Raw genomic sequence first — 16,710 nt, 5'->3', positions numbered from 1 at the left:
AAAAACAGAAAAATTAGCCGGGCGTGGTGGCATGCATCTGCAGTCCCAGCTACATGGGAGGCTGAAGCAGGAGGATCGCTGAGCCCAGGAGTCTGAGGCTGCAGTGAGCTAGGATGACACCACTTCGCTCCAGTCTGGATAACAAAGCAAAACCCTGTCTTTAAAAACAAACAAACAAAGAAACAAAATTGGAAACAAAAAGTAATCTCTGCTTGTGGATTTCACCATGATGATCTGACCTAGACAGAGAAAATGTGAAAAATTTTTGCCACATGAACAGATGGAGTGATACCTACCTCAGAAAAAAAAAAATTGTCAGTATTTAGCTTTGACAGGGGGAAAAAATCTTGAAAACAAACCGAATACTAAATCAACAGCTTGCTTTTCCTCCAAAAAGCCCACTCCTCCCTGACGTGCATTCCTAGGCCTACTGAGTATCCGCGCCCCGCTGCTGAGTCTTAGGGGAAACACTCACCCCCACGCCCTGGTAACAGGTGCGCTCCTCTCGGCCGGGTTCCCCGCGCACTGAGCGCTCGGGTGGGTCTGTTCACACGGTGACTTTGGTTCCTCAGGCCGCGCTTCCCTGCCTTCCGCAGCCGGGAGGGCTGGCGCTAGGCGAGGGGCAGAACCACACGGCTCGCCCTTTGCCCTGATGCGCGCGAGTCTGCCCACTGAACAGTCTGCCGGAATCGGGGTCTGTGTGTACCCCGGGCCTCGGGCGTCCCCCCTGCCACGCAGGCCGGGCTTCCTCAGCGTCGGGACCCGCCCTAGGGAAGCGAGAACGCGCAGCGCCGCTTCACTCCCAAACCTGAGGAGGGCCAGGAGCTCCCAGGGGTGTCCACTCCCTCTTTTTTTTTTGTTTATCTAAACAATAGCGCTTTACTGATAAAATGTTAGTTTAAATGGATACAAAATTGCTGTGTAAAATGGGTGTTTTCATGATACATTTCTATAGGTAGAGATTATCTCTTTGTAAAAGCAATTCTCTATTAGCAAAAGCGTGTATTTGAGTAGCAAAACGAAGGGGGACTTAGAAGTGTGACAGTGTGTGCCCTCCCACCCTGCGTGCCCAGCACCGGGTGGCACCTTGTCCTAAACAGCACTTTTACTCAGACATATGCAGGACACACACCAATCACCTGAAGATGTCTTTTGCTTTTACAGCTTTTTCTAGCAAGTCATTAAATGTCAAAAACCCCAATAACTGACTAAGCATGGATGTACTCTGAAATCGTGCGATTCTTTTCCTTGGGAAAAACCTCAGTGAGCCTCAGCACACAGCTTGTGACCATCCACACCTCTCCTGGTGACCTCCAGACAGGGCGGGCGGTGTCCATGGAGAGCAGGGGACGGTGGCATGCTAGCCCGAGCCTCTCAGGGCCACGCTGCCCAGCGATGCTGTGTGTTTCCAAAATCTCTCCATCCTTTAACCAGTAATCCGAGTCTAATTTTTTTCTTTAAATGCTCTAGACATTTGTGCCTGCGTGGTGGGAGGCCATCTCCCGTAGGTGGTACAAATGAGTACCACACAAATGGCAGGAATGGAATTTGTGAGTTCTCTGGCTGATTTTGGTAAAGCTGGTTCTTCAGAGAATTGTTTCACAGTCGCACTGATGTCGTGGTGTATGACTTCCCAGTAGTACAGTTGGGGCAGGGTGAAAAGGCCTCCTTAGCAGTGCGTTCCTCCACCAGAAACCCAGGGCAAAGCAGTGGTGGTGACGGTGGCAGATGGCGACCATCCTGGCCCTCTGCAGCATGACATGTCACTAGCAATTGCATGTGCTTCTCTCGGATCTCCAGTCAACACTGCTGTCCAGGTCTCACGGTTTTACGGCGTTTCCTTTGTGATGCTGATTTGCTGAGAGTGCTCTCTGGGTAATTCTGCATTGGTCTCGTTGACTCAGTTTCGAGCTTGTGAAATAGTAACAGCCCCATGTGCTGACAGGTGCATTAGCTAACGTCTCCACAGCCAGGACCGCTTCTTGACGAGGAGCTTTATAGCACTGCGTACAAATGCCAGCTAAGGGTTTCTTGTTGTTGTTGTTTGATATCTTTTCAAAAAGCTCGAAGCCCGGTGCCAACGACATCCCAGGGATCTGTACAGCCCTGGGTAAGGTGACAGAAACTTTCTTAATCCCCCGTTTCGCTTGTCTCCAGGTTGGCTCAGTAAAAAATGTTCAGAAGCGAGCCCATGCGGGCTCAGGAGGCCACTGGAAAGTTTTAAGCAAAGAGAAACATGAGTTGACACTAAAAGCCATCTCTCATACTGCCAAAGGAGGAGTTGAGGCTGGTTTCTTAGCTACAGTGACTGCACTCTGTTACAATGCCAGAAACATTTACACGCGTTTCCCTTCTGGTATAGGTCAGCGGGTTGCCAGCCCCAGATCTAAGCTGGCAGCTGGACGGAAGGCCCGTGCGCCCCGACAGCGCTCACAGGATGCTTGTGCGAGAGAACGGGGTGCACTCCCTGATCATAGAGCCAGTCACGTCGCGGGACGCCGGCATCTATACGTGCATCGCCACCAACCGAGCAGGACAGAACGCGTTCAGCCTGGAGCTGGTGGTTGCTGGTAGGCTCACCCTGTCAATCATTTCTCTCTGCCAGAACAAACTTAAACTAATTCTGCATTAACAAATGTGGACAATAAATTGACCTGCTGAAAAATTGTATCATCAAAATAGCCAGTGAGGACACGTTATAAGGCCTAGCAAATCAGAAATGTTAATTTTTCATGGTTCGGTGCAGCCATTATCATTCAATCTTTCTGTTTTGCCACAAACCGCCCCCAGTGTTACACAGGGAAAGGGTAACAGCAGCACGGATTCCAGGAACCAGACTTTGCTCGTGCACTAAGTTATAGTATATTCCTAGTTTTTAACAAACTGTGCAATGATGTTAAAATTCAGAACTTTTAAACAATATTATCATCTATTCTCAATGTCATAGTCGAATTAAGCTTGTATTTGTTTTTGTTTTTGTTTTTTTTTTTCTTTTGAGACAGAGTCTCACTTTGTTGCCCAGGCTAGAGTGAGTGCCGTGGTGTCAGCCTGGCTCACAGCAACCTCAAACTCCTGGGCTCAAGCGATCCTGCTGCCTCAGCCTCCCGAGTAGTTGGGACTACAGGCATGCGCCACCATGCCCAGCTAATTTTTTCTATGTATATTAGTTGGCCAATTAATTTCTATTTATAGTAGAGACAGGGTCTCGCTCTTGCCCAGGCTGGTTTCGAACTCCTGACCTCAAGCAATCCACCCGCCTCGGCCTCCCAGAGTGCTAGGATTACAGGCGTGAGCCACCTCACCTGGCCGTATTTGCTTTTTTAATTGCTTATACCATAGGTAAATTTTGTAAAAACGTTATGTGAAGTCTTACCCTTTGAGAAGCCTAAAAGGAAAATACATTCATGCAAAGGTTTTTATATCTTTCTTAGGAGTTAGGCCTAAGTGAAGATTCTGATTATCTAATCTCTTTTAAGAAAGCACACCCCTTCACACTTACGTCTTACGCACCGCGTCTCTCTGCCCACGGCCCTGTGACGTGACCGGAGCGATCTTGGTCCCACACAGCGAGCCAAGGGTCAGACTCAAAACGGCCCTCAACTCCCAGTGCTCTTCCAAACCCACTGTGCGCCCCTGAGCTTTTTCAAGAAGTAGAGTAGCAAGAAGAACAAAACACAGGTCCTTGCTGAAGTCTTGGATGGTGATTCTAGTCATAGCAATAAGATGTTTCCCCACTAAAGTGTGGTAAATGTGCGGGCTGTGGCACTACATGATAGCCATGCATTTAAGTTTTGTACAAAGTATATTCCTCCACGCTACGACTGATTTCATTTATTCCTCTAACCCTGCAGTCCCCAAACGGTTAGGAAATGGGCGACTTATCACCACTTGAGCTCTGCTCCCCTCCGACCCCTGGTCTGTGGGAAAACTGTCTTCCACGACACTGGTCCCTGGTGCCAAAAAGCTTGGGGACCTCTGCGGTCTAACCTCAAACTATAAGTGTCCTTTTTTTTCTCCTGTTCAATGTGCCTCTTGATCCTGTCTGCCCTTCTGGACTGAGACCTGAGGGTCCAAGAGACAGGCGTCTCATCTGCCCCGGTTAGCACCTGTCAGAAGGCGACAGCACACAGTACCTGGGTGCACGGTCTTTGGTGTCTGATCTCGGTTCCGGTCCCAGCTCTCGTCTGCTTTACCAGCTGCGTGAGCTCTGGCACACACACAACACATCTCTGCGTCTCGGTTTCCCCACCTGTAAAATGGGGGGCGTGACGCCTGGCAGGGTGTTTCCGAGGACCAAATAACAGACGTGCGGCGCCCCCACACACAGCCGGTGCCCACGCGGCGCAGCTCCGGGGCGGCAGCAGACGTGACTCTTACCGGTCGCTGTGTGCCGTCAAGGCTTGTTTTACACGTTTCCTGTCCTCTCAAAACTGGGACCCAGGAAGAATCCGAGGCGAGCGTCTGTCCCGCTGCCCTGAGACAGCGCGGGTTGCGTGAGCACGTCAGATCCAGTGAGACACCAGCTTCCACCTCCGCCCCGGGCGTCGGAGTGGGGCGTGTGGAAGCTCCAGGCCGGGTTTTCGCCCTGGGGGGCTGGGGGGGGCTCTGACCCCGCTGCTGGGCTGCGCGTGCCTGTCACTCCACAGGAGGGGACGACGCCGGCGAAAGAAACTGATTGTGGGTAGTTGCGAAGAAAAGAAACCTTGTTCTTTCTCTGAAATGGTTTCCACCAGTGATCCAAGAAAAAAATCCCCACTGGATGGTGATATTCAGAGTGTTTCTATTCTGCTTTTTTTTCAGACTAAGCAATAAAGCTGTCTGTTTCATAGCTTCCCTCAAAATACAAAGTGGAATTTGTGATTTATAGGGTGCATATCCCTAGTTTATGGGTAGCTGCTCAAAGCTGCCAGATTAAGATGAAGATGCCACCTCTCTTTTTCCCCTGGAACCCTATGTACGGCATGTCTCCCTTAAGCCGGGAGTGACACAACGCCCGCGCCTTCATAGCAGACCTGCAGACGGCACTGAGGGACCCGAAGTGGACCAAATTCCAAGAACTACGCGCCTCTCTCGACACCGCTGGGTGGCGGTGGCTGGCAAGGGCCGTGAGGGCTGGTGACAGGATAGCTGCCAAGCCGTCACCTCCCTCGGCCGGCAGACAGGCGTCTGGGCAGCAGATGGCTGCGCCGGCCTCTCAGCCCTGAATTAATTGAGGAAGTTAAAGGAGTGGAAGGAAGCCCATAACCCTTTTCTTGGCAAAGGAATAATCTGGAGGGGGGACTGGCATCTCACCGCCTGAAGTGGAAAACGGTATTATAAAATGAAAGGTCTGCTCAGGCGATACTTGTAAAGGCCTTGAGTTTCTTACAGCGCTCCTTTTGTAGATGGCGGATAGGTGACCTGTCTCATGTTTTCTCAGCTAAAGAAGCACACAAACCGCCCGTGTTCCTTGAGAAGCTGCAGAACACAGGCGTGGCCGACGGGTACCCGGTGCGGCTGGAGTGCCGCGTGGCCGCGGTGCCGCCCCCCCAGATATTCTGGAAGAAGGAGAACGAGTCGCTCACGCACAGCACCGACCGGGTGAGGTAAGACTGCACAGGGGCGCGGCCCGACCCTACCTGCTCCGTCGTCCTGACGGCACGTGGCGACATACGTCCACACGACTCGTGCATCTGCCACGTTACTGATGATGCCGAAGACAAAGGTCACTCTTTACCCTAACTTAGGACTAAGCTTTAGAAGGGAGCTATAACGCTGTGTGATGAAGCACACTCTGACTGCATCTCGTGGGAATGTGTTTTTAAGAGTTTATCCTTGTATCTATCTGGAAGAAAGGGCGGATTCATCTGCTTTCCCGGTGATGGGCTGCTCTGTGGGCTTTGCAAAGGCAGGCCTCCAACCAGGGGTTAAGTGCGCAGATTGATTCGGTCTCCTGGCGCCGGCTCTTCCCCCGTTAACTTTAATGGCACCGCGGCCTCCACCGAATTAAGTCTGACCCTACTATCTGCCGCTTGCACAATTCTGTTTCTAATGATCTGATTAAAAATGATGCTTCGTGTCCAAAGCCACTTTTTAAAAATCTAGAACCCTAATGACTTTATCCTTTTCCCTAGCATGCACCAGGACAACCACGGCTACGTCTGCCTGCTCATCCAGGGGGCCACACGGGACGACGCCGGGTGGTACACTGTGTCTGCCAAGAACGAAGCCGGGATCGTGTCCTGCACGGCCAGGCTGGACGTCTATAGTGAGTGCCCCTCCGTCCCGCCTCGCTACGTTTACTCGTTAAATTCTGAAAATTGAGACATCCGGACAGCATATCGTGTTACTCTTACGTGATCTTGTAAATGACTATGGTGTTTTATTTGTCAAAAAAATTCACATTGCTCTCTCTTTCTGTTTATAGTTTCTCGACATTAATAATGAACCACACCAGGAGAACAAATACCCAAGTATCATTCAGGAACTTTGAATTATTAGCAAAATATGCATGTTGATTTATCTTACATTAGCTAGTTAGTTGTGGCTTCCTTACAATCAAGCATCTTAGGAGTAACAGTAGGCAAAGGCATAACTACTACATGTTTTTCACATTTTCCTGTTACTGTGTTCTGCAAATGACTGCCTTTTAACATTTCTTCCTATATTATAATCCTATCACAGCATCCTAATGCACTCTGAGTATGTGTGCCATTGATCCTGGAATGCATACTTTCGTGGCTTAGTGCTTTTCTTGTTAATGTATCTTAAGCAGCTCAGCAATAGATTTGTGTTTGTGTATGTATATCTGTGTACATGCATCCTAGATTTAAAGAAAACAATTCCTATTGAATTTACAAACCAATACAATAGCATTATGTGATCCACTGACATAAAGAAAATCACTAGAAAATAAAACTAAGAACTGCCCTCAAATTTTACCTCTTCTTGGAAATAACTTTGTGAGGTTCCTTAAGACATGAGTGGCCTCATCCTTCCCTACTGCCCGATTCCTTTCCATTGATTGCTGTTAAAACATGGATACAGAATTGCTGACTACTATAATTATTAAAGGAAAAATATTTTTAAAAAGGAGAAGGGTGAGAATTAGGAAGCTTATCAACTATTTCAAAGGATTCCCTGTGCTGCAGTATTTACTTACGGATAAACTACACCTGGTCTTTAGAATCTAGCCATTTAAATACCCACTACCCTGTATAGACAATAAATCTGCAACTTGCAGGTAAAACGCAACGGTGTCCCTAAATTTTCCATGTTTCTAGGAAACATGGCTGTGTTCAGTCCTTCACAAAGAATATGTGCCTGCTACATATCAAAACAGCCTGTTTTTCCCTGAAACATCTAACAGCTTTCCAAGCATATCTTTGTTTAAGAAAACCTTACTCTTTTCTTTGCAGCCCAGTGGCAACAGCAGCCACAGAGCACCAAGCCAAAGAAAGTCCGGCCCTCTGCCAGTCGCTACGCGGCGCTCTCAGACCAGGGACTAGACATCAGAGCGGCGTTCCAGCCTGAAGCCAGCCCGTCTCCCCTGACGCTGAATGCCGCCTTGGTGGAGAGCGAGGACCTGTAACCCAGCCGCCCGTCGCCACTGAAATGCTGAAACCGCTGTGGCCTTGACCAACAACACAGTCCTTTGTCACATGATGTAAAAGGTAGAAACATACCTTTGACTATAAGAAATAAAAAAAACACCAAAATAACATTTTTCTTACTTGATATATACCAAACTTAGAGTTTAAGTAGGTGATGCTAATAGAAGTGTACACATTGCACAGAAAATTCACATTTGTTGTCCAATTTGATACTTTTGGAATTGCTGTGATTAAAGTGGTCTGAAATGCCAAAATGCTAAAGGAAATCAGTTGTCACAGGAAACCACATTTGTATTGTCTACAAGTGCCTTCAAACATAAGCTACAGGTGCTACGTAGCATGATAGTGTGAGTGTTTAACGCGAGGCAGTTGTACCACAGGGACTACTTACAACGGTTCTAGATGCAGTGTACTCAGACAGCTACCACGAACCAAGTGCAATATGTCAGGACGAAAAAGGAAGACGAAATGACAAAGAAATCCAAGTAAATGCCTTGTCTTTTGCAAACTGTTTTACATTAAATCATAAGGAAGGAACTACTTGCCTTAAACTTCGTTAATATCAGGAGTTTCCTAACAAGGTTAATACCTTAGTTCTTAACCTTCTTTTCTTTATGTGTAGTATTTTTCTTTCCATGCTACCTTGGTAGGAAGCTTATATACAAACTGTATTAAAAGGCTAATTTAAAGATAGATAATATAAAGTATTTTGAATAAAGCAGAAGTATATTACGGTTCATGCCACCAAAGGCATCCAGCCCCCCGAATGGCAAGGCACACAGTGTTTGGAGGAGACAGGGTCCGGAGGGAGCAGGAGGAAGATGAAGGGAAGCGCCACCAGCACATTATATCGCACCAATTTACACAAGAGTAGAAGGGGAAGGAGAGGTGGCAAAGGCCAGGCTCTTCTTTGGTTTTCTTCAAATTTATCCTCAAATGTAGGTGAGAAAAACACTGCCGTTCACAAGTCAGGGAATCTAGGGCCAGCTGGAAGTTCGGGGCACGCGAGCTGCGGGAATCTCGGGTGTCTGAAGTGCGTGTAGCGAAGATGTCGGGCATGTGTGGAGCGAGCTGAGCACGGACTGGGACCGCAGGGTGGCACGAATGAGAAGTCGCCAGTAGGGTCTAGTCTGATGGCAGGAAGTGGAGACAGGAGGAAAAACAAAAGCAGGTTTGTGGCATAACGGACTGCTTCAGCGGCACCCGGGGGTGGCGGGTGGAAGCGATCAGCTCACTCCCTGCCGCGGCGAGAAGGTGCTGGGTTCCGAGTGGTGTCGAGCATCTCAGCAAGCGCTGCTCTCTGAACGCGTATGACTCTGCGTCAGCTAGACTGAGCGGATTCTGACCAGACTTGATGGTTTTAAGTCGGAACCAATAGATTTTAAAAAGAAAAAAATAATTTGGCCTAAGTAGTATACAACATGAGGCTTTAATGGTACTTTGCTATGAAAACACTGTATTCCTTACACAAAACATTTATCTTTCATTATTTATGTGTTGAACTTTCTTAGCTCAGTTACTCAATTCATACGTAGTATTTCTTAAAATAATTTTGTATCTGTGTACCACCCCATATATTTCATGTTACTGCTTCACATGTACAGCTTTCTACTTTGTAAGAACACCAACCATCCGGGTCTTAAATGATAATGGGTTGAGCACCAAGTGGCAGTTGTTCTATGCAGCGTAGCACAAGTCTCTCTGACCACACTTCTATGCATTGTGAATTTGGGACTTGAGATACCATACAAAGTCTCTCATGGACCTGTCTGTATTGCAGAATTATGACTTATGTCATATCTTCCTTGCCAAATTTTTTCTGAATGTGACTTTTTTGCTAATTTGCTGGGTTTGGGATTAAATAGCATTATTTTGCCATCTTTATGCTGTATTTATAGGGGGAAAAGTACTATCATACTTCTTTGGATTGTTGTGCTGGTGTAATGTGGATTTAACAACAATAAATATTTAACAAAAAATAGTTGCAATTTTGTGGAGCAAAACATTCAGTTTTAGTTTTCTGTTGCTGCTGTAATCGATTAGCACAAACTTAGAGGCCTGAAACACCGCCCAGTGCCACTCAGCGTTCTGCAGATATAAGGAGACTGGCTCCTGTGCTCTGGATCTCGTAGGGTTAACCCTTTGCACTCGGATGTGGACAATGTCGAGTGGATAATGAGGAAAAAGCGAAGCGCAAAGGGTTAAAATCACTGTCGGCTGCTCTGCACGCTCATCCGGAGCTCGAGGTCGAGGTCGTCTTCCAGGCTCGCAGGGTTGTGAAAGTGCCTTATAGTTGTAAGACCAAGGTCTCAGTCCCTCAGCCGGGAGCCGCTCGGGCTCCTGCGGGCTGCCTGCACGCCTCGCCACGCAGCCGCCTCCACCCGCAACCCGGCGGGGAGCACCCCCTCGCAGCGGACCCCTCTTGCGCTCCGATCGTCCCCCGTCAAGGGCCCAGGCCCTGTCAAGGGCCCACCTAATTGTACCAGGCCAACCCAGATCATCTCCCTTTAAGCCACCTGACTTGGGACATTAATTACACCTGCCTTCGGCTCGGCAGGCGGGTTGGACTGTGGCTGGTTGGCTAACTGAGAGAAGGGGCTCTCTCAGTTACCGTGGGCCAGTTTAGGGTTCTGCCTACCGCGTCCGTGTATTGTAGGGATGCCTGTCGACACGTACCAAAGCCATGGTTTAGGATACAAGCAAGATGAATTAAAGGTGAGGGAAAGGGAAGAAAACAATGTTAAGGCTGTAAGTGGAACACGGAGTGACGTGACGTGTGCACACACGTTCGTGTACATACACACGGCATTCATACCCAGGTAGTTACAAGAGATGGACAGCACATTTGGCCCCAGGCTTTCCTACTACAAGAAAAGAGAGACAGGGACACAGCTGGTCATCTGTGTAATTCAGCGCCTCCCTAAGGCAAAAACATTTACCTCCATCATTAGGTGTATGACGGAGCTTTGAGTTGAATTAGACCAGAATTGTGTGTTTCGTATTTCATATTGTCCCCTATACCTCATGACTTGCTATGTAGCTTACAAAATGCATATATATTTTAATGCTAAGTTTGTCCTTGATTTTCTCTTACAAGACCACGAGCAATATGTGAAAACCACCTTAGCCTGGCTCAGTAGCTAAAGGCTAGTATACCATGTAAGTTTTGTTTGATTCCTTTAAACAATGGAGCTATGAATGCTATAGTGTGATGGTAAATAACCTGGGTTTTGGAGTTAGCCAGCCAGGATCTGAATCCTAGCTCAGCTGATCACGGGTGAGCAAGTTACTTCCCCTCCCCGAGCCTCAACTTCCTTATCTGTGAAATGGAGATTAAAACAGCACCTCTCTCTCTTTGGGTTGTAGGAGATAATAATGCATATAAACTTTTAACTTGATACTGGTTCCTGGCACATAATAGCTCAATATATTTAAGGTATCATTTTAATGTAGTTGGAAACTAAAATAATTGGAAAATTATGTCAGTTACAGAATGTGTACATCCAATAAAATTGTACAGATGGTAAAATTTGTGAACTTGGATGAGAATAAAATGATAAATCCCCAACCAAAATTTAAAGTTTCCCTTAATTATGAATGTAGGCAACAAGACACAACAGTAAAAAAGAACCCATGACGGCCGGGCGCGGTGGCTCACGCCTGTAATCCTAGCACTCTGGGAGGCCAAGGCAGGAGGATCGCTTGAGCTCAGGAGTTCAAAACCAGACTGAGCAAGAGACCCCCATTTCTACTAAAAATAGAAAGAAAAAAATTAATTGGTCAACTAAAAACATATAGAAAAAATTAGCCGGGCATGGTGGCGCATGCCTGTAGTCCCAACTACTCAGGGGGCTGAGGCAGGAGGATCCCTTGAGCCCAGGAGATTGAGGTTGCTGTGAGCTAGGCTGACACCATGGCACTCTAGCCCGGGCAACAGAGTGAGACTCTGACTCAAAAAAAAAAAAAAAAAGAACCCATGACTGTCCCAGTAGAAATTATATTCCAAATACTGCAAATATCTTAAAAATATTTTTTACTCAGCATTTTTACTCAGCATGACTTCAAAATTATGGCAGTTATTAGACCTACCAACAGATTGGGGTGCTGCAGAGGCATGTGTATTATTACATCATAAATTTAGGTTTTTCTAATACTTTGATAACTATTTTACAATCATTTGTTTCCTGTATGCATTAGCCTATATAAATATTATTTTGAGGAGGGATTTGTAAGATTCACTCGAGTGTCAAAAGAACACATGGCACAAAGAGTGCTAAGAACCAGGCCCATGTGGGGCTCAGAGAGATGGGATCGGTTAGAGGTCTGTGAGTCCTGCATGAGAGACGTCTACCGCACTGCATGAATCAATAAATCAGACACAACAATGAAAAAAAAAAGCCAGGTCCTACATGAACTCAAATATATAGAAAAGGAGACATGACAAATGTATTCACTCTACCACTGTATAAAAGAATTTGAGGAAAAATCTAATTGTTCTTTAGTAGGATAGGAGGAATAAACTGATTTATTCGTACAATGGAATGTTATTCAGAGTTAAGAGTGAAGAACTGAATTTGCATCCATCCAGCAGCGTGGATAAGTATGAGAAACAATGTCTGGTGACGACAGGAAGTCACAAGAGAGTGACATCCACAAGATGGCTGATTAGAGGCACTCCGGGCTCACCCTGCCCACAAGGCAAGACCAAAGCAGTGAAGAGACAGCCAAGATGTGACTGGAGGTGTCGGGAGAGCACTGCAGGGCAGGGGGGTGGAGAGGGGCCTGCGGTCACAGATGCTCAGGGGGCAGCGTGGAGGCTCTGCCTCTGCCACCGGCCCCCTCTGATCAGCCCAGAGTCACAAGGAACCTCCCCTTGCGGGCAAAGGTAAGCAGGACCCCACCTGCCCCCAATGCTACTGCAAACACCTGCGGTCCTTACTACCAGGGAATCCAGCAGTCCTTGCAGGCCCCGAGCCCAGTCTGGAAAGCTGCTAGGAACTTAGGAACGTAGGCAACGAGACACAACAGCATAAAAGTACCCGTGACTGTCCCGTCGCTCCAGATTAGAGGCACAAGGTGAGCACTCCCCACCCCCGCCCACCCCGTGAGCAGAGCCGCTGCATCACAGCGCCTGCTCTGGGGGCCAATAGCTACCGCACCTCTTCTGCCCAGGGGCTCTGTCTTGGTGCCACCGAGCCTGCACGGGCAGCTGCAGTGCCACAACTCTGCCTGCTCAGAGCCTGGGCCCAGGGTCAGCTGTGACTCCGGTGCCACACAGCAGGGAAACTGAACCCCACTGCCTGCATTCCTAGCTGGAGAAACAGTGCGGCAGACTCGCCCACAGCAAGCCCACCCTGAACCGGCCAGACTGGGCCTCTGCGCTACCACGCAGCTGGCATGCCACTAGGCTGAGGGTGACTGCCTGCCAGCCTCCTGAGCCTGAGAAACAGCCTGGTGTCCCCTACCCCCACAGACATGCCTCCAGGCCTGCTCAGCAACCCCACGCCCATGCCCAGGGCCTGGGAAACAGCCCAGATTTGCTCCCAATGGACGTGCCCCCAGGCTAGCTGCACGGCCTCATGCCTGTGTTCCAGGCCTGAGAAATAGCCTGGAGTCCAGCCCCTGCAAAGCTGCACCACCATGGCTACAAACTCACAGCCTAGGCCATTGAGATACTCGCAAACGTCACTAGATTTTTCACTGGATTACAGCTGAAGAATCGGCACAGAGAACACACTACTGTGTCCACCTAAAACTAAAGCCAACACACCCTACTCATCTGACATCCCAAGACCCATCCACAGAAATTAGTCTTTCCCTACTAATAGTACTCCAAAAAATTGGAAGAAATGACCATTCTACCAGTGCTTAGAAATAAATGTAGGGACACGTCAAACATGAAAAAGCAAGGAAACATGACACCTCCAAAGGAACATAAAAATTCTCCAATAATACACCCCAATCATAAGAAAATATATGAAATGCCAGAAGAAGAATTCAAAATAATCATCTTCAGGTAATTCAGTGAAATATAAGAGATGACAGTTAGAAAATTCAACAAAATGAGAAAAAACAATTCATGATTTGAATGAGAAATTCAAAAAAGAGAAAGATATCATTTAAAAAAAGATCCAAACAGAAATCTTAGAACTCTCAGAGATGAAGAATTAATGAATGAAATAAAAAATAAAATACAATCAAGAACTTCAACACTAGACTACACCAAGCAGAGGAAAGAATATTTGAACTGGAAGATAGGCCTTTTTGAAATAACTCAGGCAGACAAAAAAGAAAAAAAATTAAAAAGAATAAAGAAAGCCTACAGGATTTATGTAACAGTAAAAGAACATATTCGTATTATAGGAATTCCAGAATGAGAGGACAAGGAAAAAGGTATAGAAAACATATTTAATGAAATAATAGCTGAAAACTTCCCAAGTCTTGGGAAAGAGACTGACATCCAAACTCTTAGATTTGGTAAATGAATTCAGTAAAATTTCAGGATACAAAAATCAACAAATAAATACACTAGCATTGCTATATACCAATAATGATCTAGATGAGAACCAAATCAAGATGGTAATCCCATTTAAAAGAGCTACCAAAAAAAAATTACCTAGGAATAAATTTAACCAAGGAGATAAAAGGAAAAGTATAAAACACTAATGAAAAAAATTAAAGAAGATACGAAGAAAAATGGATAGACATATCATGTTCACATACCAGAATAATTAATATCATTAAAATGACCATACTGTCCAAATCAATGTACAGATCCAATGCAATCCCTATCAAAATACTAGCATCAGCTGAGCACACTTATAATCCCAGCACTTCAGGAGGCCAAGGCAGGAGGATTGCCTGAGGTCAGGAGTTCAAAACCAGCCTGGGCAACACATGGGGACCCTGTCTCTACAAAAACAAAAAATACCAACATCATTTTCCACAGAATTAGAAAAAACAATCCTAAAATTCATATGAAACCAAAAAGATCCCAAATAAACAAATCAATCCTAAGCAAAGAGAATAAAGCTGGAGGCATCATATTACCTGACTTCAAATTATACTACAAGGCTATAGTAACCAAAATAGCAAGGTACTGGTATAAAAGCAAACTTACAGATCAACAGAACAGAATAGAGAGCCCAGAAATAAAGCCACAACTGATCTTTGACAAAGTTGACAAGAACATACACTGGGGAAATGATATACTTTTCAAAATATGATGCTGAGAAAATTGGATTGCCATATGCAGAAGAATAAAACTGGACCCTTATCTCTCACCATATACAAAAATCAAACCAAGATGGATCACAGATTTATACATAAGACCCCAAACTATAAAAATACCAGAAGAAAACCTAGGAAAACTCTTCTGGTCATTCATCTAAGCAAAGAATTAATGACAAAGACCTCAAAAGCACAAGCAACAAAAGCAAAGATAGACAAATGGGACTTAATTAAACCAAAAAGTTTCTTTTGCACTGCAAAAGAAATAACCTAGTGAACAGACAACCTGCAGAGTGGGAGAAAATATATGTAAACTATACATCTGCACGTGCACTAATACCTAGAATTTACAAGGAACTCAAGCACCTCAACAAAATAATTCTATTAAAAAGTGGGCAAATGACATGAATAGATATTTCTCAAAAGAATACAAAGGGCCAATGTGAAAAAATGTTCAACATCTCTATCAGAGAAATATAAATTAAAACCACAATGATATATCATCTTACTTCAATTGGAATGGCTTCAAAAAGACAAAAAGATAACATATATTGACAAGGACACAGAGAAAATGGAAGGCTTATACACTGTTGGTAGGAATTGTAAATTAGTACAACCTCTAAGGAAAACAGTATTAAGCTGTCTCAAAAAAACTGCAAACAGAACTATCCTTTGATCCACCAATCCCACTACTGGGTATCTACCCAAAGGAAAAGAAATCATTATATCAAAAAGATATCTGTACTCTTGCAGCACTATTCACAATAGCAAAGACATGGAATCAACTCTTAAGTGTCCATCGATGGGTGAGCGGATAAAGAAAACATGACATGTATACACAATGGAATGTCAACCATAAAAAAAGAACGAAATCATGTCTTTTGCAGCAACGTGGATGGAACTGGAGACCATTACCTTAAGTGAATCAACTCAAGACACAGAAAGGCAAATATCGCATGCTCCCACTTACAAGTGCTCACATGCAAGCAGAGTGTGGAATGACGGACAATGGAAACGTGGAAGGGTAGGGGTTGAGGAGGTGGGTGGATTATGACAAATTACCAAATGGGCGCAATGTATATTATTCCAGTAATGGATACACCACTGAAAGCCCTGACTTCAACACTATGCAATATGTCCATTAACAAAATTACACTTATATCCCATAAATGTATACAAATAAAAATAAATAAACAAAAAATATACCTATCCACTCCATAGAAAATAAAATACCGTACAGGGAAGGAAAAGTATCAAATACTATATAGATGAGCTGTGAATGATATTTATATAATGGTAAGCATGTAGTTACTGATTATAACTATATTGGGGGTGGCAGGATGGGATGTGTGTTTGCATGTAGCAGTGGTGGGGGTGCTGGTCAAAGAGAGGCAAATCCTCATATTCCTCAGTGGGGAGTTACAACAGATAATGCCTAATGTGGAAAAATCAAGAAATACCTCGTGTACTCACTGGAATAAAGAGGTTAATACCAGGCCGGGCGCGGTGGCTCATGGCTGTAATCCTGGCACTCTGGGAGGCCAAGGCTGGAGGATCGCTCAAGGTCAAGAGTTCAAGACCAGCCTGAGCAAAAGTGAGACCCTGTCTCTACTAAAAATAGAAAGAAATTAGCTGGACAACTAAAAGTATAGAGAAAAATTAGCCAGGCATGGTGGCACATGCCTGTAGTCCCAGCTACTCGGGAGGCTGAGGCAGGAGGGTCGCTTGAGCCCAGGAGTCTGAGGTTGCTGTGAGTGAGGCTGACGCCACGGTACTTTAGCCCGGGAGACAGAGTGAGACTCTACCTCAAAAAAACAAACAAAAAAAAAGAGGTTAATACCAAATGAATCAGAGATTAAGGTGATTCCCTTTGAGGAACAGGAAGTGA

At 45.6% G+C, this 16,710-nt stretch overlaps 2 protein-coding genes across 8 annotated transcripts in view; one reads left to right on the top strand and one right to left on the bottom strand.

The window, feature by feature from the left end:
- PALLD (palladin, cytoskeletal associated protein) overlaps positions 1-8,991 on the top strand; it is a 203,976-nt gene extending 194,985 nt beyond the window's left edge. For both annotated transcript variants that reach the window (XM_076010738.1, XM_076010739.1), the window contains 4 exons: positions 2,363-2,570; positions 5,420-5,585; positions 6,114-6,247; positions 7,398-8,991. In XM_076010738.1, coding sequence (XP_075866853.1) covers positions 2,363-2,570; positions 5,420-5,585; positions 6,114-6,247; positions 7,398-7,570 — 681 coding nt within the window. In that variant the 3' untranslated portion in view covers positions 7,571-8,991. The remainder of the gene's footprint in view (positions 1-2,362; positions 2,571-5,419; positions 5,586-6,113; positions 6,248-7,397) is intronic.
- CBR4 (carbonyl reductase 4) overlaps positions 1-16,710 on the bottom strand; it is a 95,505-nt gene that overhangs the window by 50,415 nt on the left and 28,380 nt on the right. The gene's annotated exons all lie outside the window — the stretch shown is intronic.

Source organism: Microcebus murinus, chromosome 15 (assembly GCF_040939455.1).
Source record: "Microcebus murinus isolate Inina chromosome 15, M.murinus_Inina_mat1.0, whole genome shotgun sequence".
In the NCBI taxonomy this organism is placed as follows: Eukaryota; Metazoa; Chordata; class Mammalia; order Primates; family Cheirogaleidae; genus Microcebus; species Microcebus murinus.
The sequence above is the reverse complement of the archived record's forward strand: the minus strand, read 5'-3'. Positions and strand labels throughout refer to the sequence as shown.